Here is a 17,109-nt window from a genome sequence, read left to right as displayed (position 1 = left end):
GCCTTGGTATGTCAAAGGTTGCTGCCAAATGATGTCTTCGCATGTGGGAAGCTTTCTTCCTGTGATGCATATTTCTCTTTAAAAGAGTGCAAGGGAGTTCCTGCAAGGCAAACTCGTCTGTGAAACAGCTTTGTTGTATTGTATTTTACTCCTCTGTCAGCCTTTTGTTACTGGTGTGGTGTATTTTATGCACACTAAGTTGTCCTTTAACAACATTGCTTCCAGTAGCAGTGGCGTAGCCGCACAGTGAAATGATTTATGGGAGATGAAAGCACCATACATCAAGAGACCAGAAATGAAAGCAGAACAAGTCTCCGTCCATTCAGTCTGTGTTCTGCAGGCTTTCCATTTACTACTATTAACTTTAACAATGCCTGTATTCTCAGTGATACTTTATTGTTGGTCTGCTCCATGGTTGCCCTTGTCTAATGTTAGAAGCAGCAGACTTGGAGTGGAACTTTAACTCACAATGGGAATTATTATTATTATTTATTTATTAGCTATCACATTATTTTTACATACAATTACCCATTTATACAGTTGGGTTTTTACTGGAGCAATCTAGGTAAAGTACCTTGCTCAAGGGTACAGCAGCAGTGTCCCCACCGGGGATTGAACCCACGACCCTCTGGTCAAGAGTCCAGAGCCCTAACCACTACTTCACACTGCTGCCCATGTTGAGAATGTTGAGAATATCTCAGTCCTACACCTACCCAGCAGAATTGATAGGTGAGCTGCCTTTCTGGGGTTCTGGAGGAGCCCAAAAACGATATATCACTATTATTAAATACATCTGGCATTGTTTCTTTTGTGCTATTGTCTATAATCAGTTATAACAGATATAATCTGTCTGCCTGTCTTTTCAGGTCTGTTAGTCTTTATATGCCAGTCTGTCTGTCTGTCTGTCTTTACAGGTCTATCTCAACAATTGCATGAGGCTGCTTTGCTTTTGCAATGTAGTTATTATACAATGTTATACAAATTTGTTTTTAACAACATATAATGAATACATAAACTAAAGTGTTACTGATATTATTATGCTATTAACACTTTTAAAATATATATCTTTGTTTTTGAGGATGCTATAATAAACTAAATACCTAAAGTGTTACCATGATTACCTAAATGGTCTTCAATGCCAATGCAGTGAAAATAGAATGAAAACAGTAAAATGGTAATAACATTTCCATATTTCGACATACTAATGCTATCACTATACATAGCTAGTAATCTATTGCAACATTTATCTGTACAGGACTATACTGTACACTGTGGCACTGTATCAGGATCAATGTGCAATATCTGTTCCAAATAAACTGTACTGCCCTTGGCTGAAATGTCGTGGCCTGCTAATACATAGAAACCAATTAAACAGACTACGCTGTTATGTAATCATTGTTAATTTGCTATATCTTTTTGTATTTTTGTCCTGTTGTATTACTTTGTCAGTGGGGCCCCAATGGAAATGACAAATTCAGGTGGTAAGTACCCTAATATGTTGATAAAACCAGTGAAAATGCAAAAGAAATGGTAACTTGCCTGTAGTTTTAGCTGAAATACGAAAGTCTCATCCGCCTCGGGGAGCTCATCATCCTTGACTGCTATGTAAATGGTCCTGTTTGTTTCTGAAGCCAGCAGGAAAGCAGCAGCTGACGTGGCCTCAAAGTCGCTGGTCTCATCTCCCTGAAGCTGAAATAGAAGGTACAAGCTGACACATCTGTATTCATGATGTTTTACTTTATTTATCTGTATTATTTTACCTGCAGAACCCATAAAGTCTGAAGCCTTTTTCACAGTTAGATAATAAACTGCAGTTTAATAATGATTGACAACTAGTTAATAGAGCTGGCGCTGAAAAGGTTCAAAGAAATAAGCAACAACATTATTAAACAATTTTCGAGTTCAGCATAAGATATTTTTGTTTGTGACTTTTAAAAAAAATGTAATCTTCCACTTCCTGGTGTTTGGTCATTTCCTGTGCTGGCTGTAGGTGAGACTAACCTCCACAGTTATTGATAACAATAGATAACATACTGCATGTGCCCATATTTTTTTTTAAAAGCACCAAATGATGGAGTGGCAGGAAACAATACACATGACAATAAGTAGTTTAGCTTTCATGCCACCCACACTATCACACAAGGAATATAAAGGTTCATTTTATTTTCCCACCAACATGTGCATGCGTGGAATGATCCTGCCACTTGTGAAGATGGAATGGCAGCAGGACATCAGGACCGGAGCTTCTCTTTTGATCTCGGGAACACTCCAGAGCGGGAATGGTGTGCAGATGGCTGCTTTAGTAAAACTATGAACAACAATCGATGAGCAGATGTGTATTTGCTACGGTCAGATCTGGAAAGAGGTACTCCATTTCCAGAACACGTGTGGAAACAGAAGCAGTGCTTTGGATATCTTTCATATACATAAACAGCGGTTTGGGATGTCCATTTTCTGGCAGCTGTACTGTTTTGTCTTGTATTACACTGCTGGTGACAGTGGCCTCTCTGCAGGGCTGATCTTTAACGCAGACTCTTTCATAACAAAGAAGCTGGACACTCTGCAAGTCATTTCCCACACCTGTGTGGATCAATGCAACCGACTGTAACTCTGACCATGTGTGGAAACCATGAAAATCCCCCCTGCTAACAGATGGGAAAGCCCATCCATCCTTTACAGTGCTTTGGTCAGATAGACAACATAAATGAACCAGACATCTCAAAAGCTGTACTTATTTAATGAGAATGGTGCTGACGTAATTTTGATTTAATCCCGACCCCTTTACCTTTTTCTGTTGAATTACAGATGGCAGTCAGTTGCATGAATTAGAATTAAAATGCACCTACCAGTATAAGTGCAGTGATGTTGACAGGATCTCCAGTTCTTTCAATGATGAGGCGGACCACCGTTGTGCTGCTTTCATTCACCACAAACTCTGTCTGCCCCAAGAACCTCAATTCGGTATCTCCAAAGGCTTGCGAGATGCAAAGTGCTATTAGAAGCTCTGCTAGGATAAGGGTAGGGGGCATTCCTGGAACAGGGAGAGAAATACAAATTATTAGAAATCTATTGCAGCTTCTCATGGCGTGTTTGTGTACAATGGGGGGGTCTCATTGCCTTTTCTATTCATGTGCATCATAATTAAAAAATTGGAGTTTCTCCATTTTCCCCAGAAGGCAGGAGAAGAGTTGGATTCTCAAAGTTATTTATTCTTCACTGTTATTAGCGCAATTTGTATCTGACATGATAAAAAAAAAAACTAGAGTTACAATTCTTTAATGAGTAATAAACAGATCAGAACTACTTAAATCCCTAAATTAAATGTTGAAAAAATTGCACTAATGCCGATTTGGATTAAATGGCCCTGAGAATTTAGCCCAATGTGTTCACTGTCCTTTACATTTAGCCATTCCTGAAGAATTGTCACATTGTGTGAGCCAATCACTTGGTTGAATGTAAAGGTCCTTTAAAACTGGGTGAAACTAATTGACTGAACACAGACTTTCCAGGTGGTTAATGTATACTTGTGACAGAGGGAGCCCTGCTTGTGTAAGTAGTGTGGAGGGGAATGTAAGGTTGGCAGGGATGGTGTCAAATATGTCCCTGGCAACAAACAGAGTTTGGAGTGGTGTTGGTGTGTTGGTGTTGGTGTGTTGGTGTTGGTGTGGGTGTGTTGGTGTGTGTTGGTGTTGGTGTGGGTGTTGGTGTTGGTGTGGGTGTTGGGGTGTTGGTGTGTTGGTGTGGGTGTTGGTGTGTTGGTGTTGGTGTGTTGGTGTTGGTGTTGGTGTGGGTGTTGGTGTGTTGGTGTGGGTGTTGGTGTGGGTGTTGGTGTGGGTGTTGGTGTGTTGGTGTGGGTGTGGGTGTGTTGGTGTGTTGGTGTGGGTGTGTTGGTGTTGGTGTGTTGGTGTGCTGGTGTTGGTGCGTGTTGGTGTTGGTGTGTTGGTGTTGGTGTGTTGGTGTTGGTGTGTTGGTGTTGGTGTTGGTGTTGGTGTTGGTGTGGGTGTGTTGGTGTGTTGGTGTTGGTGTTGGTGTGTTGGTGTGGGTGTTGGTGTGTTGGTGTTGGTGTGTTGGTGTGGGTGTTGGTGTGGGTGTTGGTGTGTTGGTGTTGGTGTGGGTGTGTTGGTGTTGGTGTGCTGGTGTTGGTGTGTGTTGGTGTGTTGGTGTTGGTGTTGGTGTGTGTTGGTGTTGGTGTGTTGGTGTTGGTGTGGGTGTGTTGGTGTGTTGGTGTTGGTGTTGGTGTGTGTTGGTGTGTTGGTGTTGGTGTTGGTGTGTGTTGGTGTTGGTGTGTTGGTGTTGGTGTGTGTTGGTGTGTTGGTGTTGGTGTGGGTGTTGGTGTGTTGGTGTTGGTGTGTGTTGGTGTGTTGGTGTGGGTGTGGGTGTGGGTGTTGGTGTGTTGGTGTTGGTGTGCTGGTGTTGGTGTGTTGGTGTTGGTGTGTTGGTGTGTTGGTGTGTGTTGGTGTTGGTGTTGGTGTTGGTGTGTTGGTGTTGGTGTTGGTGTTGGTGTGTTGGTGTTGGTGTGTTGGTGTTGGTATGGGTGTGTTGGTGTTTTGGTGTGTGTTGGTGTTGGTGTGCCGGTGTTGGTGTTGGGTGCTGGTGTTAGTGTTGGTGTGTTGGCGTTGGTGTTGGTGTGTTGGTGTGTGTTGGTGTTGGTGTTGGTGTGTGTTGGTGTGTTGGTGTGCTAGTGTTGGGGTGCTGGTGTTGGTGTGTTAGTGCTGGGGTGCTGGTGTTGGTGTGGGTGTGTTGGTGTTGGTGTGTTGGTGTGCTGGTGTTGGTTTGGGTGTGTTGGTGTTGGTGTGTTGGTGTGTTGGTGTTGGTGTTGGTGTGGGTGTGTTGGTGTGTTGGTGTTGGTGTTGGTGTGTTGGTGTGGGTGTTGGTGTGTTGGTGTTGGTGTGTTGGTGTGGGTGTTGGTGTGGGTGTTGGTGTGTTGGTGTTGGTGTGGGTGTGTTGGTGTTGGTGTGCTGGTGTTGGTGTGTGTTGGTGTTGGTGTGTTGGTGTTGGTGTTGGTGTGTGTTGGTGTTGGTGTGTTGGTGTTGGTGTGGGTGTGTTGGTGTGTTGGTATTGGTGTTGGTGTGTGTTGGTGTGTTGGTGTTGGTGTTGGTGTGTGTTGGTGTTGGTGTGTGTTGGTGTGTTGGTGTTGGTGTGGGTGTTGGTGTGTTGGTGTTGGTGTGTGTTGGTGTGTTGGTGTGGGTGTGGGTGTGGGTGTGGGTGTTGGTGTGTTGGTGTTGGTGTGTTGGTGTTGGTGTGTGTTGGTGTGTTGGTGTGGGTGTGGGTGTGGGTGTTGGTGTGGGTGTGGGTGTGTTGGTGTGTTGGTGTGGGTGTGTTGGTGTTGGTGTGTTGGTGTGTTGGTGTGCTGGTGTTGGTGTTGGTGTGTTGGTGTTGGTGTTGGTGTGGGTGTGTTGGTGTGTTGGTGTTGGTGTTGGTGTGTTGGTGTGGGTGTTGGTGTGTTGGTGTTGGTGTGTTGGTGTGGGTGTTGGTGTGGGTGTTGGTGTGTTGGTGTTGGTGTGGGTGTGTTGGTGTTGGTGTGCTGGTGTTGGTGTGTGTTGGTGTTGGTGTGTTGGTGTTGGTGTTGGTGTGTGTTGGTGTTGGTGTGTTGGTGTTGGTGTGGGTGTGTTGGTGTGTTGGTGTTGGTGTTGGTGTGTGTTGGTGTGTTGGTGTTGGTGTTGGTGTGTGTTGGTGTTGGTGTGTTGGTGTTGGTGTGTGTTGGTGTGTTGGTGTTGGTGTGGGTGTTGGTGTGTTGGTGTTGGTGTGTGTTGGTGTGTTGGTGTGGGTGTGGGTGTGGGTGTTGGTGTGTTGGTGTTGGTGTGCTGGTGTTGGTGTGTTGGTGTTGGTGTGTTGGTGTGTTGGTGTGTGTTGGTGTTGGTGTTGGTGTGTTGGTGTTGGTGTTGGTGTGTTGGTGTTGGTGTGTTGGTGTGTTGGTGTTGGTATGGGTGTGTTGGTGTTTTGGTGTGTGTTGGTGTTGGTGTGCCGGTGTTGGTGTTGGGTGCTGGTGTTAGTGTTGGTGTGTTGGCGTTGGTGTTGGTGTGTTGGTGTGTGTTGGTGTTGGTGTGTGTTGGTGTGTTGGTGTGCTAGTGTTGGGGTGCTGGTGTTGGTGTGTTAGTGCTGGGGTGCTGGTGTTGGTGTGGGTGTGTTGGTGTTGGTGTGTTGGTGTGCTGGTGTTGGTTTGGGTGTGTTGGTGTTGGTGTTTTGGTGTGTGTTGGTGTGCCGGTGTTGGTGTTGGGTGCTGGTGTTAGTGTTGGTGTGTTGGCGTTGGTGTTGGTGTGTTGGTGTTGGTGTGTGTTGGTGTTGGTGTGTTGGTGTTGGTGTGTGTTGGTGTGTTGGTGTTGGTGTTGGTGTGGGTGTGTTGGTGTTGGTGTGTTGGTGTGCTGGTGTTGGTGTGTTGGTGTGTGTTGGTGTTGGTTGTTAGTGTTGGTATGCCGGTGTTGGTGTTGGGTGCTGGTGTTAGTGTTGGTGTGGGTGTGTTGGTGTTGGTGTTGGGGTGCTGGTGTTGGTGTGTTGTTGGTGTGTTGGTTTTGGTGTTGGTGTAATTTATACGGAAATATTAAATTATGAGTGGTTTAAAATTGATAAGCCATGTCTTGTTAATAGATTGGCAATGTCAAACAATTGGTAGATTGAAAAATGAAGAAAAGGCAGCCAATCTTGATTAACATATTTTTAACATTTTTTTTTTCTATTTAATTATTACAGGTCTGCGTAAAACCTCTTAAAGGGAAGAAGTTAAAAACATTTATCTTACCTACATTTGTCATTTTTGGTTCTTTTTTTTTAACTCAAATGTCCCTAGCCCTAAATACATTTTACTGTGCATAAATGTTAAGCATCTAGTCGGAAAGTAATACATTATAGTAAACCATTGTGGTGTTGGTCAGCGGTAATTTGAAGCTTCCCATAATTCAGAGCCAATGTACATTTCTATGGATTCCCTTAGGGGAAACCTCTACAAAAGCAGAGTTGCCTATGATTGGCCATGTTCTAGTGATTCAGCCGTATCCCCAAATAAGAATTTACAAAATGCTATAAAAACTGGATTAAGAGATGCTGACTGTGTGCAGACAGAGGGAGAGACAATGGCAAAGCTAAGCCCACCACTGCTACTGAACTCACTCATGTGCTGTTGCTTAGCAATGATGATGGGAACTTCCTGACTTCATGGTTCGTGCAGGGGTCTCAAACTCAGCTTATCTGAATTTCATTCTTCAAAAGTGCACATGTGGGCCATATCATATTTGTTTAATCTTCCAGATAAAATGATTCAACGACCACAATGCAAAAAAAAAAAATCAAATCCTGCTTTGCAGTCATGAGTCAGTCTTTGCACAGATTGAAACTTATTAAATCTACAGTAGTGTCCTCCACTTGATGATGCTGGAAATGCTGTGAACAAGGCCCTACAGGTACAGAAGTACTAAAAAGTAAGCAGTAAAATCTCAGATTAGAGGTGTGCAGAAATTTGTACTCACATTCGTAATTACTCTTAAGACGTATTTATCGGCAGGTATTCAATAAATCCATTCATTATTGTGTTTATTTGAAAACAAGAAAAGCTGTCCTTTGCTCATGTTTACAAATGAGTACCAATCAATGGCAACTAACTTCCACAACTGAGTTTTCAAAGCAGATCTGAATATTATGTTCCTCTTAATTGAGTCCTTTTTTACAGCATGACGTGACAGAGAACAAAAAGTAAACTCCTGCGGCTGGCAATTACAAAGGCGATACAGTATTAACAACAGGATTCTCCTGCACAAAGAGCACTCTGGGCTCTGCTCTGTGAAGAGACAGTGTCAGAAGCTATGACGGCTGTCACTTCTAGCAACTGTGAATAGCCCCAACTCAATTTCTCTCAAAGGCTGCACCTCCCTTTAAGAACAAAACCACACAAGCCTGGCACACCAAGGGGGTACATTCCACAGAGGAGACTGCCAGGGTCTTATATAACCACCCCCCAATCCATTATAGTGTGCTAACTAAAATTAAACTAGAACTTGCAGAGCCAAAGAAATGTGTTTTATTAGGCACATCATTTTCTTCTTTTCTTTTGAGCAACAGAAGCAAAAGCCATCTGCTGAATGCAGAACGTTACAAAAGCCACCCAAATGCTTCAGACAGCCTTGTCCACTATAGAAACCCTGCACTATTATGCATACACTTTAAGGAATTAAGGAATGTTTTTCAACATTTTTTTAAATAAATATTCTCAAAGATTAAACAGAAAACCGAGAATGATCTTCTAATCCTCTTTAAAGCAATTAAAAAAAATGTTTCATTGAATTGCATACTGCTCTGTAGTTTTCCATATACGTAACGAAAAACTGACACATTTTAAAATCTGACATTTCAAAATCTAACATGAAATATTGTCTAACTATTATGGCTTCTGGAAGACTTTTGCAATATAATTGTGTAGTTTCTTTGATTACATGATGTCAAATAAAATATCTAAATTATGTTCATATAGTTTTTTTTTTTAAATGATGTCTCAATCCTATAATTCTAGGTGATGCAAAACATTTGGCCGTAGCTGTACAGTAAGCCCCATGCGCCTAATAAAGAGCAGCTCACTGTAAAGACTCCTCTAATCTCTGTCAATCCCTTTCCAATGAATCTGAATACCTCCCTCTATAAGACCCTCTCTCTATGGAGCTCAGACTAAAGGAATTCCACTGTATCTTTAAAGAAAAATCCATTACAACCACGTTTTGACAATGAGGACTAAGGACGTTTGACAGCATACAATCAACTCTCTTTGGGATTCTTAAAACAGCAAACTTGCAATCATCAAATACTGTAAGTGGGCAACCTCACAGTCAGTTACTGTCATGCAGTTGTAAGCATGTAGTTTTTAACAGGGCATATATTTTGCTCAAGTAGCTTCCAAAAAGCAGGAGGGGAGTGATACACTGTTCTACCTCTTTTGTCTTCAGTTAAGAAGTTCACTCCAATTCTAAATGGCTTTAGATTTGTAACCAGTGTGCACCACATGACACTTTATGCTTGGACAGATGTGTCTGAACACATGCTGATGAACTGCATACAATGAGTGTCACTATTCACACTGGACTCCCAGTCCCTTTTACTACCTTTGCTAATGTGTTGTAGCCATTAAAAAAGATTGGTGATTTATTTATTTTTTAACCAGTGATCAAGATCATTGTTGTAAGTAACGTTATATCCAAGTGTAACAAGTTGGCAATTGAGTGGAGATAGACTTCCGACACTGTAGGAGACACTTTTTCACACAGAGGGTGTATAGAATGGGTTACCAAGCCAGTTGTTGGTGTTGAGCATTGATAGCACGTAAAATATGTTCTTATGCAAATAAAAGATAATGTCATAACTATCAGAGCTGTATTCTGGATGTTATACTAGCTACCACTGCATGCTGGATGAAACAGGTTAATATATAAGACTACAGACATGCACATACAATAGATTGATGATCCAGTCACCAGTTATGCACTTGACTGTTTGATTAGCTCAATCCAGAGCTTTTATTCACAATGCCCCCTGATTGTCAACTTTAATTCGCAACTTTTTTATTTTTGCCAACTAGGGATTATCACTGATGTTCTGGTTTATGCAAAGCGGCTTGAGATGATTTCATGAAAGTTGCTCAAGAACTGGATTTTGTATTGTATGGTTCTTTATTAACAACTGCTTCCCAGCATCAAGCTGCTGGAGCTTTAAAAGAAAGAGTCAACCAAGCGAAGATAATTAGAAAGTTTTTGTTCTGTTCTTATATTTTCATTATCCAGTGCATTACAAAGAATGTTCCTGCTTTCTTGGACCTGTCACTTCATCCATGACTTTGCTAGTCTCTTGAAGAGCAGTGCAACTCCAGGTAACTGACACCCGCCAAGCTACACTTGATCCTTCCAAGCCAATGTGACAAAGTATAATGTTACCTGCATGAACTACGGGTCACTCCACGACTCTAGAGTTACCTCGGCTGGGAATGGAGCAGTTTCACAATATTATTATCAATTATTGAAAGGTGAACTCACAGCCAGTCTAATGAAGCTGTTAGTGTCTGTACTTAACACAATTTTGACATATAATTGGTCACTGAAGAATAAATTATGTCATGATGTCGCTGTTTCCCCTTTGTAATGGACACCCTTGGATGACTACTTCATCAAAGATAACTTTACTGCAGCATGCTCTTGCAAAAAGCTCAAAAAAGTGTTGTAAAGCATAGTACTAGAACAGGCAAGCGTGGTAAATCCCAGAACGGTGTGGTAAAGCCTATGGTGACTTTTACAAGGGTCAGAGCACTTTGTTAGGTACTGTTTGTTTGTATAATGTTACATTAATTAGGAATGTTTATCCAAGAAAACACATAAAAGGGATATCTGTGGAAGTTACAAGCAACTTTACACATTTTAAACCAAATGTCCTGTAGCAAGAAATGAAATATCTTGAGAAAATACAGACATGTTGCTTCTCCAATTATGTGGAGGTAACAGAGATCAAGCCAGCAGCCCTTCAGAATCTTACCAATAACCTAATATTCCTGTAGACAAGCTGCTAAGCTCGTCCAATACAGAGGACTACTGTATCACAGGCTCCCCTAAATTCACAATTTCACAGTAGGGAAGAAGATTGCTGAAGTGTGCATAAGTAAATCAGTCATACCCATTACAGGCATGGTAATTCTATAAGATCATAACCTATGGATATGGAAAGTCTACAACTTTATGTCAACAACATACCATCTTTGACTCACTGAACAGAAAACAATTCTATTCACTTCCAACTTAAAAAGTACCCTATAAAGCTCTGATTGTGTATGTAAATTCTGACAAAACTGATGGATACTGAGCCCACCCCTAACTCAAGCCTCCAGAGGTAAAAGCTTAAAGGCTGTTGCATTATTGCACTACACCATATAGCTCTAATTTCTTTCTACAATGACCCAGTCTTTTTTTAAGGATTCTCAGAACTTGGAGGCAGGACTCCTGAGCCCTGGCAGACTGGTAAAGGCATGAGACTTCCATGCACCTACAGTACTACCTACTTGCACCAGCACACAAATGCAGCCTGAAATCAAGGTCTCAGCCCAAGAAAGGATGTCTGTCCTGGAGTAACTTTGGAAAACATATGGTTAACTAGTTTCAGTGTATGTCAAAATAAAAAAACAGGTTGTAAATAATTCAGCAAATCCAGACACACATAAAAGTGAAAGCATATTAGTGTTACCAGTATAATGAATAAGAAGTTTGTTGTCCACAATCAGTTTTATCCTATTACATCAGTTTTAGCAATCGGTTTCACTACAAAGACTATTAATCTGCCCCCGGTTTCAAGTGCTCTAATCCTTAAAGGCACAGTGCACCTATTTTATTTGTTTTTGTTTTTTTCTAGGACAGAACAAACCAGTGCCGGAAGACATACTGTTGCTCAGGTACACTATATGGATCATGTATCCAGCATCTGAGGAAATCTATACTGTCAGCAGTGAACCTCAGTGAGAGAAGAATTAAAGGTTAGCATGGTTACAGTGATGCAAGGGTTGTATTTAGATCACAATGACGGGGTGCCCATTGCATTCAATAGGTTTATTATATACAGTCTAAAAGAAGAGATACATATTAAAGAGCAAGGCATGTGGTTAGGGTTGGGGTTGGGGTATTTATAGCACATACACCGTGAACTTTAATAGAGTGCTGTAGTTTTTCCACAAATGAAAATAATTCACTCGATGGCATTGGATAAGAAAAGGTTATTTGATGCTAGATCTCTCAACACTTGTGCACATTTATTTATTTCACTTGAATTTATTTCAGTTCAACGTTCTCTTTGAGAGCGAACATGTTGTGTGTTCTTCTCCAGCAATCAAAAGTAGACAAGGAGGAAACCATAATTATCTTGGCATATACGACTTCAAGTGCTTTGTAGTAAAGGCTGCTGAATGATGAGGAGCAAATAAGAGGGCCAGGCCTACCCCCAGAGCTTTACAAACGTTTGATGTTCGATGCTAAATTTGGCCGCCTATATCAATGTCTGATGTAGATTTATGCAAGCACTTGTGTTAGCATGCCATAAAAAGAAGGACTTGCTATTCATCATGTTTAACCACCTGCATAATCACACAGGAACTCACAGAACTACAACACTACAATGTGGAGTTTTTACACCAAATTATCTAACAGCGTTAACTGCAGCACCTACAGCTTTGGGGTCTTGTTTATTGATATATTAATATTTGTGAGAGTTAGTATTAACTCTAATGCATTGTGGTATAGGAAGAACATGCATGTTGCGCTGATTGGTAAAACACACTGTAAAAATGTGGTAAAGTTTGCACTATAAGTACGCTGTAAACGTTTAAAACAAAAACTCAAGAGGTACCAGCTTCTAAATTCATGGCGCGCAGTTTCTGAATGTTCTGTTAAAATTTGTCAAACAAGTGTCTAATTAAAGGGCATCGTTTGGTTTGCTGCAGTTAGTTTAGTCCTGGTGGTTGTGGAATGCTTCATTCCTCTTAGGGGCGTCTTCTCCTGCAGGATACATGCAACAGGTCCTACCCACTCCTATGGAAGCGATCCTGTGGCATTTGTTACAGTGTCCTGATTGAGTCAAGCCCCCCACCTTCACTTCACTTCCTAACCCAAGCAGGGGGGAGTGTGATGGGGGGAATCCAATCAAAGTGCATTATAGCAAGCAGCCTTTAGTAATGCTGAATCAATAAGAAAGAACACGTTCCCCAACATGAGAAAAAAACATAACTATTTCACAGACTGTACTCTCTTAAAAAGCAGTTTAATCTCTTCTCCTGCATTCGAACTGCAGATACTCACAAACATTAAAACTGCAAAGTTGCTGTAGTATTGAACCTAGAAGCTCGTATTACTATTAAAACATACAGGCTCTGTGCATGTTGCAGGTGGTTTAGAGTTCAAATGTAGCCTTTAAATGGTAAGAGAAAATCGTTTATCCTTTTAAAAGAAAAAGATACCAAAAAGCACTTTAAGAGAAAAACTATTGCAAGACAGATGCTACTTTTGAAACCCAATTAACCTCCTGGGTAGCAAACGCCAATCAAATGTCTGTTTTCTACAGAAGTAACTCAAAAAACCCTTACAGGGGCATTGTCTCCAAACTCTCCTCTGTCGCTTTTAACTTGAGCCAATCGCATCTCACTTCCTTCTAACGAAAATCACAATGATCTATCCTTAAAAAAAGATCCATTGAATTCTGATGCGGTAAGTACTTGAGGACAGGCAGCTCTTTGCTTATTAGCCAGTCCTGCAACAATGACTGCGCCAGAGAGAAAGGTACTTTCATGGGTTATACAAGGGCTGCTTCTCAGCAGCACCAAGCCTACAGAAGCAAATTATAAACCGTATTACTTCATTGCATATAACCAATTGGGGCTGGCTGAAATGCTAATTGCCTTTCAAAAGAGCTCAAGTAGACAAGGGGATCTTGTGATTCACAGACTAACATGCCTGTTTTTGTTCCATTTCTTTCTCATTGTTTTTTTTTTTTTTTTTGGTCTTGTTTTATTATACAGACTCACAAAGTCCATTCAGACGTATAGTCTTTTTCCATAACTTTTTTAGAAAATGTGGGAAATTCCTCCATATCTGTCAAAATCTCACCGACTGTCTGGTTTGGCAGACTAGTAGATAGCAGATGGCTGGATTGAGGACACAGTAAATCCCTGACAAAGAACAGCCTCAGTTTAAAGACACACACAGGGACGGTCAGCCAGTGGATAAGAAACAAACAGGTGATGTAGCACCACTCCTGCTTAAAGGGATATATTTATATCATGTTCATTTCTCTAATATTTCATTTCTTACTCATTTCATATGCTAATGTGTAAGTTGTCTTTCATTCTCTATTGTGGTTTCTGCGTAGGTCAATACTTAACAGTATTGGGGAGGGGTGGGAACAAGTGGTTTGCAGCGCGCAGGTGAAGGAGTGAAGCGGTGATCAATAACAGACAGACAACGATAATCCAGGTGCAATGGTTGTTTATTTTTAATCCAAAGTCTCTTGACAACAGTAAATAATAATGAATGGTAGTACACAACAGTGTGTACTACTCAGTATAACCCAGGGGTTCAGTCCTGAAATAATATACACAGTATAAACACACATGAAACACAACACGGTCACAAGTCCAAAGTGAGTGCAGTAAGTGCAAATGGTGAAATACAATTTATTTGTGAACAAAGGTGCAGTGTTGTCCAGGTTCGTACTGGCCATTAGCGACAGCTCCTGGATCGTGTTTAGCCATCTAATAATCACAAACAACCACAGTATTAGACACGACAAAAACAAACAAACACTCACAATATTTTTACACTCCTTTTCCGGTTAGTCCATAACTATAACAAAGGAACAGAACGCTTCCCGTCTGGGACGATGACTTAGTGTACCGTGGCTCCACCCCCTTTCCAGATGGCCGACTTCCAACTTTCTCTGGAATGAATTGTCACTGTCCAGTCCAGGCATCCTGTTCCTTTTCCACAGCGCCCTCACAGGTCAGGAGGGAGATTTAGAACCAAGGTTCATTTTCTTTCTGTCACAAGGGGTCAAGGCTCTTATAATATGATCAAAAATGTCATAAAAAATTGAAAAAGTATTTCAGTCAGGAAAACTCATGCAAGAGAACAATATTTATTAAAGCTTAGACAGTAAATACTACGTTATACATATTTTCATTACATCTTTGCCCTAGGCCCATCATTTCGTTTTCTGATAGTGGAGAGGCTGACTGTAGGAAAGCCATGGGCAGGGGGGCAGGATAGCTTCCCTACCCTTAGACGAAGCCAAAAAACAGGGGGCGCAGACCTCCGATGTACAGCGGGGATGAATGGATTGAGGAAATATATAAAGCCTTTTATAGCTGATCATTGGACGTGTTGTTTATCAAATGACAAATGAGATACTGGCCATTTGACTGACAAATGCTGTGGTAATGAGGGTGCCTAATATGCTTGATGTTTAAGATTTGAATCTAACTTAAAAAATGAGTTCCCTGCCTGAACCACCACTTTGCTAAATATATACTTGGAAAAACACCCGTGTAAGTGTAATCTCAAATAAAAAAGTGCTTTGGTATGCATGCACAGTATGCAGGTATGACTTGGTCCATCGTTTGCTCTGGTCACAGTCTTGACATGATGTGGCATAGGCTCCACAAGGTGCTGGAAGGTGTCTCCAGTGATGTTAATCCATCCAGTCATTAATAATTAAGCTGTGAGGAGATGATTGCATCGTTCAGGTTTATCCCAAACATGTTCAATAAACTTTCCCTTCATTTTGACATTGCTGATAAACTCTGCTGCAGCGATCATATGTATGTATGTATGTATGTATGTATGTATGTATGTATTTTAATGTGAGTTATTGTTATTATTTGATTTATTATACAGTGGATCTGAGGAAGAAGTACAAAATGTTTATATCGCTCAAAGTTTGTTCACTGTTTGCAGCTCAGCTGCTCCGAGGTGAAGTTGGTGAAGACGTTTGTGTTGATTAACTGCAGTTCAACTGTAACTAATAACAAAAATGCTGTAAATAACTGTAGTTTATACAGATGTAAACGTTTACTGGAAAGGGAGTCTTTCATCGGTATCAACGTGACCTTGAAATATTTTCTAGGAAAAAAGCACGAGACAGAATGAGTTTACCAACTGAAGAAAGCAAACTGACAAGGGAAAGATTAAGAGGCTATGTCGTCATTCAGAGAGGCAGTAAGCGTACAGACCCATATGGCTGTACTGACACATGAGCATGGAAAAGCCCTTTCATGCTGTCTGTCGGCCTTCAAGGCTGACAAAGACATTGATAAGGGGTGACTAATAGGGGGAGGGGAGAAGGCTATCTGGGAAGCAAGTTTATTTTCACTACTGACTCTTTCATGCAGTTCTGTAACACTCCTCACTTGCAACACAGTACAGATGCTCCATGCTCCTTCCAACTGGCAGCACTACATTAGGATTTAATAGGGAAACAAAAGAGCCTGTTTGTCAAGTGATTTATTTTCTGTTATTCCTCAGCTTTACAGCATCATGGTCAAATAGGACTGTCCTCTATTCTGGGGGTCATGATCCTCAATATGGAAGGGTATATAAGACTTCACTTGACTTTCGAGCATCTGAACAAAGCTATAGTATAGTAATTATTAGTACTATATGCATATATAAGGAATGAATATGTAATATATAAATAAATGTTTAATTGTCAAAAATAGGCATGTAAAATATTCATGTTAGTCATGTTTATACAGTAATAATTTTATAGTTTGAAGACTTCTAGTCAAAACGTTAGTCATAGAATGTATTTAGTTTATTTTAGTATTACAATAACTGTACCCTACTTTTAGTCATATTCAAAATATACTGGAAGTCTTTTCCATATACAATAACTGCTGTACACATTGTTGGACTTATAAATACAAATCTAATTTATAAACAGGGCTTTCTGTGATGGGTTTCATAATGCTTACACAAATTCCAAATATGTTAAGGTTTAAACATTTAACAGGTTTAGTAGAATCATTATAGCATAAACGTGTGTGGTACATATGGCGTGTTTTTCCTCTTTTTCTTTGTACTGTAATAATGCAACGCAATTGTTCATACAGAGGTGGATGAGTAACCAGCACTTAGCAATCTGCAGTGGAGTAGCACTCAACACAACAGCCCTGCTGATGTTGAGTCAAACTGTGGAACTGCATTGATAGTCCCTCACCTTTCAGGGGATCCAAGCTTGGTTAGCAGCGTAGACAGTAAGGGAAACTAATCTGGACAGCATTGCACTGGTGAGTCATCAGATGAGGACAATGACTCATACCATCAGGCAATTACACAAACTTGAAAATTGCAAATAAAAAAACATAAACACATAAGTATAATAATTGTATTTTAAGCGGTCTACCACAGTGGTAAGTTGCTTGCAGACATGAAGGAGTGAGAAGACATAGCTATTATTTCAATAGTGTATTTAGAGGTTAGCTTTCAGAGCAGACTAGTTCTTCTTTTCTCATGGTTTGGGTGTATCTGAATTGTATTTTAGCGGGGGGGGGGGGGGGGGGGGGGGGCGGTTCTTCATGATTCTCTTCTTTTCCTTTTTAATTTTTTGTTAGTATTT

At 40.9% G+C, this 17,109-nt stretch overlaps 1 protein-coding gene across 1 annotated transcript in view; it reads right to left on the bottom strand.

Moving 5' to 3' along the window:
- Window positions 1-17,109, bottom strand: part of LOC117404042 (adhesion G-protein coupled receptor V1-like) — a 190,136-nt gene that overhangs the window by 166,936 nt on the left and 6,091 nt on the right. The window contains exons 2-3 of the mRNA XM_058985404.1: window positions 2,847-3,031; window positions 1,540-1,689 (exon numbers count right to left, since the gene is read on the bottom strand). Coding sequence (XP_058841387.1) covers window positions 1,540-1,689; window positions 2,847-3,029 — 333 coding nt within the window. The 5' untranslated portion in view covers window positions 3,030-3,031. The remainder of the gene's footprint in view (window positions 1-1,539; window positions 1,690-2,846; window positions 3,032-17,109) is intronic.

The sequence above is a fragment of the Acipenser ruthenus genome, chromosome 1 (genome assembly GCF_902713425.1).
Source record: "Acipenser ruthenus chromosome 1, fAciRut3.2 maternal haplotype, whole genome shotgun sequence".
In the NCBI taxonomy this organism is placed as follows: domain Eukaryota; kingdom Metazoa; phylum Chordata; class Actinopteri; order Acipenseriformes; family Acipenseridae; genus Acipenser; species Acipenser ruthenus.
Note: the sequence above shows the minus strand (reverse complement) of the source record. Positions and strands in the feature narration are given on the sequence as shown.